Source organism: Nelumbo lutea, chromosome 3 (genome assembly GCF_056320005.1).
Source record: "Nelumbo lutea isolate HS-2025 chromosome 3, American lotus-T2T, whole genome shotgun sequence".
NCBI lineage: Eukaryota > Viridiplantae > Streptophyta > Magnoliopsida > Proteales > Nelumbonaceae > Nelumbo > Nelumbo lutea.
The window spans coordinates 53,077,099-53,089,342 of NC_142686.1; the positions used below are offsets into that span (position 1 = coordinate 53,077,099).

General features: G+C 39.1%; 1 protein-coding gene across 1 annotated transcript; it reads right to left on the bottom strand.

The window, feature by feature from the left end:
* Positions 1-10,398: 10,398 nt before the first annotated feature.
* LOC148864992 (uncharacterized) lies at positions 10,399-10,842 on the bottom strand. Its single transcript, XM_088976347.1, has one exon. It carries the CDS (start codon positions 10,840-10,842, stop codon positions 10,399-10,401), a length of 444 nt encoding a protein of 147 aa, XP_088832473.1.
* Between the last annotated feature and the right edge of the window lie 1,402 nt (positions 10,843-12,244).

Below are 12,244 nucleotides of genomic sequence, written 5' to 3' on the forward strand. Positions count from 1 at the left end.
AGTTTTTTGCTTCAAAATTTAGATGTTTTTGCATGGTCTGCGACGGAGATGCCCGGTATAGACCCTAACCTTATAACTCACAAGCTGAATACTGATCCTATAGTTAGGCCCGTTAGATAGAAGAAACGCAACCTAGCCCCGAAGCACTGGAAAGCGGTCAACGAGGAAGTCGAGAAGCTCCTCGTAGCTGACTTCATAAGAGAAGTCCACTACCCGAGCTGGGTAGCTAACCCTGTTCTGGTAAAGAAGGCTAACGGCAAGTGGCGCATGTGCGTCGAATACACCGACCTAAACCGAGCCTGCCCGAAAGACTGCTTCCCGCTCCCTAGAATTGATCGTTTGGTGGATGCAACCTCAGGGCACAAATTGATGAGTTTCTTAGATCCCTATTCGGGCTATAACCAAATCAAGATGGACCCGGCGGACGAAGAAAAAACTGCCTTCATCACGGAGTTCAGTCTATACTGTTACAAGGTAATGCCCTTCAGGTTGAAAAACGTAGGGGCAACCTTTCAAAGGCTTGTAAATAAGTTGCTTGTGCCACTAATTGGCAAAAAAGTAGAATGCTATGTAGACGACATGGTCGTCAAAACTCAATTTTTGCATGAATTAATACAAGACTTGCATTCTGTTTTTGAAATTTTGCGTAAGTTCAATATGAGATTGAACCCAAACAAGTGTGTATTCGGTGTGACCTCGAGTAAATTCCTACGATACATCGTTAACCGGCGCGGCATTAAAGCCAACCCAGATAAGATTAAGGTCATCTTAGATATGAGACCACCCCGGAAGTTGAAGGAGGTTCAGAGGTTGAATGGCCGCATAGCCGCCCTAAGCCACTTCATGTCCAAATCAGCGGACCGCTGCCTGCCATTCTTTAAGGTAATTAAGAGCAAAGGGTTCGAGTGGACCCAAGACTGTCAGCTCGCATTTTACGAGCTCAAGAAATACCTCGCAAGTATGCCAATCTTAACCCGGCCCGAGGAGGGCGATGTTTTAGAACTGTACCTCTCGGTGAGCGACGAAGTGGTCAGTTCGGTACTAATAAAGGAAGTAGATCGGGTCCAGCAACCCATCTATTATGTAAGTAAAGTATTGCAAGGAGCAAAGATGAGATATCCGGAGATTAGACCTGTTCATGGGTCGGGTGGCCCGACGGGCCGGCCCAGTCACCGGACGGGCTTGAACAGGTATATAGGCCCGTGGGCTTAACCTCGGGCCAAAAAGCCCGGCCTGTAATAAATTTGAGCCGAGCTCGGGATTTGCCAAAATAGCCCAACCCGACCTATAAATAAACCTAAAAACCCTAGTTGAATACCCCTCTTTTTTTCACCTCTTTCCCTTCTTTCTCCAACCAAATTCTTCTTCTCCACATCCTCTTTCCCTTATTTATATATATTTTTAATATAAATAAATTTTGAATTTATATATATTTTTAATGTAAATAAATTCTGATTTATATTGATTATTGAATAGGGAAATTTTCTAATTTTTTTTATTAGGTCGGGCTTCGGGCTCAGGCTCGGGCTTTGGGCTTTTTATTAAAGTCGGGCTTGGGCTCGGGCCTAACATATTTCTGTTAATGAAGAGTAAAAGCCCGGCCCGAACCCGGTCCAACCTGGCCCATGAATAGGTCTACCGGAGATAGAGAAGCTAGCATACGCACTAGTAATTGTAGCTCAGAAGCTCCACCCGTACTTTCAAGCTCACACTGTTATCGTCCTCATCGATAAACCTCTGAGGCAAGTCTTACTTAAGCCTGAGGTCTCTGGTCGGTTGACGAAGTGGGCCATTGAGCTCAGCGAGTACGACCTCCAGTACAAGCCGTGAACTGCCATTAATGCTGAAGCCTTAGTAGATTTCATCGCCAAGTGCACATTCAATTCCGAAATTGCCAGGCTGGTTGAGCACAAGGTCCCCAGTTCGGCCGAGCCCGAAGCTCCCAGGCCGGTTGAGTCCGAGCCCCATGAGGTAGCAGCCAGTGTGGCATCTCTCCTAGTTCGGCCAAGAGCGAGCTGGGATGAGGAGCCCTGGATCCTTCACGTAGATGGCTCCTCGAACCAATAGGGCAGCGGAGCCGAAATAGTCCTACGCTGTGACTAGAAGTATACAGTGATCAAACGAACGAAGATGAGTTGCGTACCAACCTCGATCTACTCAACGAAGTAAGGGACCTCACGTACATCAGGACCGCAGCCTACCAGCAGAGAGTAGCTTGGTACTATAATGCCAGGGTCAAGAAGCGTAACCTCCGCGTTGGTGACCTGGTCTTTCATAAAGTCATGGTACCTGAGCCCGGCATTGGCAAGATCAGGTCCAACTGGGAAGGGCCTTACCAAGTGAAACGAGTGCTCGGGGAAGGAACGTACGAGCTCGAGACCCTCGAAACAAAACAAGTACCTCGGGCATGGAATATTGTCAACTTAAGACAATACTATCTGTAACAACTAAGTAGGCCACGAGCCACTCCCCAAGCCTAAGGTCCAAAATACCGAGCTAACATGACTCGGCGCAATAAGACCCAGTCGTCTCCATGACATGGGCGAACTTCAAGGGCAGACCACAAGTCACCTCCCAGCTTACGGGCTAAGGCAACGAGCTAACCAACACCTCGACACTACATAAAATCTAGCCTCCTTAACAGCATAGGCTAAGTACCCTAAATACCCAAGGCATAGGCAGCTCAGGTGTAAACCCTACGGCGTGTAGTCCGCCCTGGTGTATCATAGGTTGAACTCGATAGGGACAATAGATGTCCACCTAACCCAGATGAAGACAGGTCGGGCATATGCCCTACTATGTCACGCACCTCGTTGTTCCCTATCACATCACCCATACTAAGTATTAGGAAACAATTCGGGGTGATGGCAGTTAAGGAACACCCACTTCGGGAATTAAACTCGATAAGTTAACAGCTTGGGGTGAGACAATCATTTCGGAAAAAGTAAATTGCACAAACACTTGGCAAAAAATATTCCTTCATTACATAAGCTCCATTACATAAATTTCATTACCTAACTATGTTCAGTACAAAAGAGAAGAAAATTGAGCACACAGGCCCAGTACAAAGGAGAAGGAATTCGAGCTCACAGGCTCAGAATACAAGGAGCACCTGACTATTTGGGAGGCTCATCAACCTTACTCGGGGCTTCTTCAGGGGTCCCCTCGGAAGAATCAGTCAGATTGGTAGCGTCAACCTCCCCATTGCCGCCATCATCTTCAGAGTCTGGGTCATCCACGGCCTGGCATGCCATGTCATCCGTGATGTTGAAAGAAGTGAAGGCACTTATATCCAGGTTAGGATAGGCATGCCTTATCCACCACCGGCTGAGCTTGAACCCCCTACGGTAGGCCTTTGACATTACGTTATCAAACCTCGACGACTTGACGTAGTTGATGATGGACTGAACCTTGGTTTGCTTCAGAGCATCGTCGAAGATCTCCATCTTCTCCTTAATATCGGCCTTAAGAGGCTCCACCTCGTGCTCCAAGGCCTCCTTGGTTCCCTTGAGGGCCTGCATCTCGAGCTACGAAGCCTTCTGGGCCATTTTGAGGCTTTCCACCTCGAGCTTCAGGGATTCCTGACCAACTCGGAGCCTATTCACCTTGGCCTTTAGCCTGTCTCATTCACGGGCCAGCTCCTACCTCTCTAATGCCAAGGCATCATTCAGGCTCCTCTAAGCGGCGACAACACTCTCCAACTAATGGACCTTGTCCTGTGTTGCCTTCAACTCGGCATGAGCCACGTGGGATGACTCCTCAGCAGCCAAAGCACGCCTCAGGTGTTTGTCAGATTGGAAAGTCAAGGCGTGCACAGTAGTGTTCGCCTAGCAGAAGGAAACTGGTCAGTACAAAAAAAAAAGGATAGAGTGTTGGCTCACGGAATACGAACTTACTACCATGATGTGGTTTGCAGCGCAGCCCCCGAGTTGACCTGGGGAGAGTTCGGCCCAACTCACAACCTCTGCATTGATGACGCCCCTCTTACTTCGGTCGAGGCTAACCTCGGGATCCAAGATGGACTCCTCCTCCTCTCCAGTCCCGGAACTAGACGTCGTCACATCTGTAGCACGGTGAGCCGACTCTTCGGTGGCCTCAGCAGCTGCCCCAGCAAAACTCGGAGCCTTAGCGGCAGCCCCGGCTGGCTCGTCCACCAACCCCTCCGCAGCCTCAGGCTTTTGGGGTGGAAAATTACCCTCCAGATCTATCACTGGAGGGGGCTCAGGGGTGGGAACCCGAGGATGATCGGGCTTGAGGGAAGGAGCCATCGGCGACTCCACAGAACCTTCTTGGCAGCCCGCTTCTTCCTCTTTTTCATTTGGTTGAGGAGCCTAGGAGCCATAATCCTTTCTTTCTCGTCCATGGGACCTGCAACAAAGTTGGCGTCAGTAAACCCGAAGACACCAAGCAAATAAAAGCAAAGCACCAAAAGATAGAAATGGACCTTGGAAAACCCAAAGGTCTTTTCTCTCTAATAGTGTGCAGCTTTATTAATCTAATCAAGATAAGTAATGATTTTTTTTTTTATATTTTTAAAACAAAAGAAAATGCAAAAAATGCAAAAAGTTCAAAAAATAAATAAATAGCTTATCTCAAAGCAAAGACATGCTAACATGAACCATCCAATTTTATTTCATACTAGTGGGTCCCATGAGATGCACATAATGGAGCACTCATCCATTTCCCTTGCACCTAGGGGTAGATTTGAGCTGAGTCGAGCCAGCTCATAGGAATAGTATCAAGCTATAGCTTGAGCTTGAGCTTAATTCAAGCTAGAGACTTGAGCTCGACTTGGTTCATAGCTCGCAAGTTCGAGCTCAAGCCGAGGTTTTCACGAGTCGAGTTCGAATATGTATAAATTTATTTTTTTTTGAAACATAAAAATTATATGTATAAAATTATATTTTTAATTTTTAAACAAATAATTAAGAATTATAAAAATATTTTATATTTTATATACAAAAAATAATTATAAAATTATTTATATATATTTATATGTATGTATGTATGTATGCGTGTGTATGTATGTATATAATAAAAATTATTTATTTAATACGAGGCTTGCGAGCCTCACGAGACGAGCTTCATTGGCCTCGAGCTCAGCTCGATTCGCAAACGAGCCTATGTATCGGGCTTGAATTCAGCTCAAAGCTTAGATTAAACCGAGTTGAGCTTTTCACGAGCTAAGCTCAAATAGCTCGTGGCCACCCCTACTTGCACCCGTAGTCAAGACACTCTACCCCATCCCTGCCCCATCCTCGGTGGTGGGGCGGGTTCGAGGCGAGGCACCCATTCCTTGTCGGGAACGGGGAATCCCCAAAATTTCCCCATCTTGATGCAACAACCTAAAAATAATTTAATTTGTGGATATTCTACAAATAGGATTATGGGAATTTGGAGGTATTTTAGGAATTGAATTATGACAATTTGGGGGTATTTTATAAATGGAATTTTGTGATCCTAGGATTATAAGAGTATGAATAAAACATAAAAATGTTCAAAAAATCAATATTAAATCTACTAACATTTTAATTACTAATTTACTATCAGGTTTGGGGAATTATATGCAAACCCCATCCTTTATTTGGAGCAAAACTATTTTCCCCGTCCCACCCAGTCTCTTCTCATTCCTAATTAAAATTTGAGAAAACTTGCCTCATTCGGGGTGGGGCAAGGTAAGGCCCTAGTTTTATAGAGAAAATTTCCATCCCTATAATTATAATAATTTTCTATAAATAATTAACTAACAGAACATTAAATAACAATAAATTACAACATGTTATGATAATTTCCAAAAATTATTGAAATTGTTGTTGATTAGAAAAAAAAATGTACAATAAATTAGTATTTATAATAACAATAAATTAATGTGAGTTAATGTATATTATTTACTTTTTAAGCCTAAATTATTTACTATTAATCAAAGTAATGTAATTATGGTAAATTACCTTAATTTTAATTAAAAGTAAATCATTTGTTGTTAATTAATGTAAAACCAAGTATTACTAAAGTCAACCAAGTGGTCTAGACCAGTGTGAATAGATTTAATAAATTTTATAAATTATTTTATAGTTATTTATTAAAATAATAACAATGGTTTGCTATTTGAATAAATATGAAACAATTTTTGATAGATTATTTTCCTAAAATTTTTAATAATTATTTAGTTGAATAATAATAATGGACTATTATTTAAATAGTTTTGGATAATTGTTTTCATAGATTAATTTCCTAATTTTTTAGTTATTATTTATTTAAAAAATTACGGATTATTAGCTAATGAGTTTCCCTGAATTTTGTGATAATTGTTAACTATAACTCTTGATTTTGTAGAAATTAGTAAAATACGCCAATTAGTAATATCTTTTCTGAATAAATAATTGTTGTACAAATTTAATGAAAATTTATTAAATTACAATGATTATTTTAAATTATGCTAAACATTAAAAAATTGAACATTTATTAACTAACCAAAGGTTAGTTTTCAGTAATCGTTGGTGAGTTTTGAGTGACCAACTCCCTAACCTGATCGACCAAATCATTTGATTAGCTAAATGATGTCCAACCAAACTGAATTGTCTAGTGAACACTCCTAATTCTGCTAAATTAGTAGTCTAATTTCTAACAAATAACAATAGTTTAGTCTCCAATAATTATCGACTTTTAAAATATCTCTAAGTTTTTCCTCATATTCTTATAATCCTAGGATCCCACAATTCCATTTATAAAATACCCCCAAATTGTCATAATCCAATTCCTAAAACACCCAAAATTCTCATAATCCTATTTGTAAAATATTCACAAATTATATTATTTTTATGTGATTGCCTTGAGGTGGGGACAATTTCAGGATTCCCCATCTCTAATGGGAATGGGTGCCTCTCCTCTAACCTGCCCCGCCACTGGGGATCGGGTAGCACATCTCGTGCATCACATGGGACCCCGCTAGTTACTTTTGTACTTTTGATAATTTTTTAAAAGTTATATAACATGATTTTGTTATTTAATCTTTTTTTTGTTCTTGAAATAATATAAAAGATATGATTTATTTATTAATATTTTGATATTTAAAGTATTTAAAGATTAGTTGTTTACAATATTATTTAATTATTTAAATAATACCATTATTTAAAATTACAAAATATTATTTATTTATTAAATTTAGTAATCCATGAAATTATAATTTATACTATTCTTTCATAATTTTGTTTTTGATTCTATAAAATATAAAATTGTTATTAATTCAAAAGTTATGAAATCTATAATAATTATTATTATTCTACTCTTTTTTTTTTAATTTTTACATAATTTTGTTATTTTAACTATTTAAAATTTAGCTATGTTAAATTTTTCATTATTTTGATATTTAAATAATATGTAAAATATTTAATCTTTTTATTTAATTTAAAGTTATTATGTAATTTTAAATATTTTGTTAAATAATTATTTATCCATTTTTAATATTTTGTTATTTAAATGTTATTTATTTTTTTTAAATATTATTTATTTATTACATTGAATAATCCATAAAATTATAATTTATATTGTTATATTATTAAACCTATTATAATTACATTTTGTGTTTTTAATAAATATTTTAAAGTTATTACATAATTTTATTATAATATTTAAATAATTGTTAAATGTTTTAATTAAAACTTTCTTTAGATAGATATAGATGAAAAGTGAGGAAAATGATAAATAGGAATTAGAGATAATTTAGAAGATAAATAGGAGTTTGGGAGAGATAGAGATAATTTAGGAGCAAGTGAGGGATAGTTAGTTTCCTAGTGCTTCTAGAGGGAATCTTGCACCCTCTAGAATTACTCGGTATGGGTAATGGAGCAAGGAGAGGGCTGCTGACATGGCAAACTCTACTTTAGTATGTGTGTGTGTGTGTGTGTGTGTGTGTGATGTAATCTCCAATTAAGAGAAGAAAATTTTGCATCAGTTTTTTATATGTAAAATTTCTACTACCATTGGCAACAAATGATCAAAAATGTAAATTTTGCAGCAAGAGGCAAGATTGCAAATTAATGATAGTTATAAACAAACATATGCAAATCTGAACCAGATACAATTAATATCCAGTTTAGATTTGCATGTCAAAGAAACAAATAGTGCAAGGTTGAAAAATACAAATGCAAAAAGTGCTTCCCTTATGGAAGAATCAAATCAAATTTATTAGTAATTGATAGTTTATATTACAAAACCAGCAAAGGTAATCGGAATCGGACCATACAACAATTTGATATTAGTAATCATAATGAATAAAACTATGTCAAACTCATTGGAATCAGCTTAAAGAATACTCTGCCATTCCACTGTGTAGGCCTTGAGGGCCACATCTTCTGTTTAGTAACCGAACCAAATGTTGTTAGCAGTAGCTAAGCGTCCAGCCATCTTGAAAACAAGGGATAAAACTAAGGGTAAATTACATATAGGTATCCTGTACTTTGATGTTAGTGACAGATAGGTATCCTGAACTTTTAATTGCAACATTCAAGTGCCTTGAACTCCCAAAAATAGGCACTTGGGTCCATCTGTTAGTATTCCGTCAGTTAAACATTATATAATGTCAAAAATACCCTTCTTGTGTATTTTTAAGATCATTCTACAGATTTAGTGAGTGAAATCATCACTAAAGAATGCCGTCATCGGAAAATTTGAATATGTTATTTGCTGTCCATGTGAGAATGTCATCGGGGCAACATTCAATTACCTAAGAATGATCTAAAAAATACACGAAAAGAGTATTTTTTGCATTATGTAATGTTTAACTGTCGGTATACTAACAGATGGACGTATATGTCTATTTTTGAAAGTTCAGGATACTCAAGTGTTGCAATTGAAAGTTCAGAATACGTATTTGTCACTATCCCCAAAGTACAGGGTGCCTATCTATAATTTACTCTAAAACTAATTATTCCTTGTTGAAGGATGGGATTACTAATGATTGAAGGGAGCCTCATCCATTGAAACAAAACTTTGTGACTAACTGGTCTCCACCATAAGGGGTGATTCTTCAGAACATGACCAAAATGGTGAGAGTGATAGAAACATATTTGGACAAGGCAATGTTACCATGTTTGCTCACCATTTATTGCAGAGGTGTAGTCCCTCGCTCTATTGGAAAAGCAGGTGTATTGTGCAGTAGTCCATTACAATTTTTAGGTGAGAGAAGGTAGAGTCGCCAAGCCCATCTAGACAACCAGAGTGGAATCAAGATCGGCTGTATAGTCTGCTACAAAAAGTGGATCAGTACTTCCCTTCCTTGAGTGCCCTATTAGAAACCGAACATTATTTGCAACACCACGATGGGTCAACGAGATTCTCAGCTCTGCTGCTATCCTTGAGGCAGCAATGATAATACATGAATAAATAATAAAGACAGAGATCAAATTTGCATTCTCACTAACAGTTTCAATTCCTTTAGGAGAGACAATCTTACTCTAGTGTACCTGGAACCAAGGTTCTAAACGCCGGCCTGTGTTGGTATAATTTTTTAAGTTTTATTTATTTATTTTTTAAATTGGCTCAGAGGGATCGGTTTCAGGTTCGATTACCCTCTGAACCGGTGGCTGACCCGATACAACCCCTAGAGGGGCGTATCCATAAGCCATCGGTACGATACGTATCAGCCAATATGGGCTGATACGGGCTGATACGTATCGATACTTTGAACCTTACCTAGAACAACAGTTATTTGAATCCCTTGTTGTTGCAAAAAAATCCATTTCTTCTCCACCCCTTCCAAATACATATAATTAATAAACCCACACAAAATTTCAGAGGACACCCTCTCCGAGAATTCATAGTATTTCCAAACTAAGGCCATATTTGGGAGTGCTTAAAGATAAGTGTTTATTTAAAATAAGTATTTATTTGGGACATTAAGCACTTATTGGTATTTGAGAAATAAGCCTAAAATAACTATTTATTTTAAAAATAAGAACTTATTTTCTAAGCCCAAATTTCCAACTTTTTTTCAAGTGCTTATACAATAAACAATTAAACACACTCAATTTTTACTTTCAAAATTATCTCTAATTGAATTTTAAAATACCACATAAAATTATCCCTAGTTGAACTTTATAAAAGTACTTTTATGAAAGCACTTTTACGAAAGCATTTTAACAAAAGCACTTTTATGAATGCACTTTTACGAAAGCACTTTTATAAAAGTACTTTTATGAAAGCATTTTTACAAAATCACTTTTATAGAAGTACTTTTATGAAAGCACTTTTACGAAAGTACTTTTATGAAAGCACTTTATAAAAGTACCTTAAAAGTGCTTTCATAAAAATACTTTCGTAAAAGTGTTTTCATAAATATACTTTCATAAAAGTGCTTTCATAAAAGTATTTTCATAAAAATGATACGATAATCCTAGAACACTAGCGGGCTGCTTGCTGATCCCCACGAACGACTCCAATACCATGCTCAGTGGGGAACTTGAGGATGAGGTTGTAGGAGGATATGGATGCCTTGAGTGCATGGAGGGTCGGCCTCTCGATGATGGCATTGTAGAGGGAGTCGATCCTTACGATCAGGAACTCATTTATCCTCATCACTTGCCGAAGCCCTGTCCTTACTGTGATAGGTAGGGTAATCCTTCCCTCCGGCCAAACTACGTTGCTGGAGAAGCCAACGAGGGGGACGTCGGCTAGCTGAAGGCACTCAGGCACCAGTTTCATTTTCTCAAATGCGTCATAGAAGAGGATGTCGGCCAAAGAGCCACTGTCAACTAGTATCCTCTTTACCATAAAGTTCGTTATGAAGACCGAGACTACGAGCGCGTTATCATGGGGGACGATAACCCCCTTTAAGTCCTCGTCCATGAAGGTGAGGTCTTGTTGTTGCTTCGGCTTTTTGGGAGCCGTCCCCTAGATGTTCAGTTGCCAGGCGTAAGCCTTGCGAGCCGAGGACAAGGCTCCACCCGAGTTCAAGCTCTCGGCTATGACGTTGATGACGCTAGCTAGTTGTTGTTGATGGTGCTGCTGCTACTGTTGCTGGTATCTCGTTATTCAACTTGCAGCATTCCTCGGTGTTGTGGCCGGTGCCAAGAAAGGCCACGATCAAAGACCACCAAACCTCCTCTCGAATGGCTTAAACAAAACCACCCTATAAACAACTCACAACAGCTAAGAACCACGACCAACAAAACATGTAAGTCTTAGAAAGACCCCCTACTTAGTCACAATTTTCCCGCCTCAACCTCTTCCGCCCCTCCCTCTGGAGCCTCGTACCCCATGGGAAGGGGTCTACCAACTTTACATCATAACAATCAACTAGAAGTTTGGATTTCTTTCTTCTAAAAGGGAATCCCACCAGATTAAAAGAGCAGTCTGACCAAGAGAAGTTAGTCTCTCAATCAAAGTCTAACAAAATACTGGGAACATCCCGTGAATTATTCAACTTGGCTTCGTTGGTAAATTTATGCCTCATTGGCTTTTGAGTAAGTCACTTACCCGGGTAAATGCACTTACCTGGGGAACTGTTTCTCAGGAAAGACTTATTCGGATAAGTACATTTACCCATGTTCTTCTATTTCCCATGTAAATAAGGCAATGACCATCTTAGCCATAAAAGTTCCATTATTAAAATGGGCATTTTTATTACATCCAAGTATAGGCAATGACCACCTAAGAGATAAGTATCACTTACCCAGGAAAATAAACTTTCACTAGTTCCCACATAACTCTGAAAAATGAACATGGGTTTTTTGAACAATGGAAATCAAATATACCATTAACCAACCTCCCCCTCTCAAAATCCAAAAAAAAAAAAAAAAAAAGAACGCCCTATAGGGCATTCCACATAGAGGTATCTAATGCCCCCCACCACCAGCTCTAAGGATTTAAGGATATCTTTCACTACCCTACTCCAGACCAGCAAACGAAGGGCTTTGAAAGCAGAAGATTCTAATCCACCATTTTCCAAATTCGTTCGCTTGTCTCACCGAACAACCTAGTTGGGACCAACACAATAGCTAGACTTGCATGTCATTAAGCGAGGATAAATCGAAAAATAGGGACCCGCTAGCTTCTTCCTTGGATGCAAAGACGATGAGCCACTTATTCCCGTCCAACCTTCTCACCGCCGGCTTCTGCAGGTTCCTCCATCGCAAGGAAGACCAGGTTTCGACCTCTTCGTTGGAAGGGGTGTCACCAGAGAATCGAAGAACCAAACACCTTCGTAGGAACCTCTCACGTTCTTGGACCTCGTCTTCCTCCATGAAGA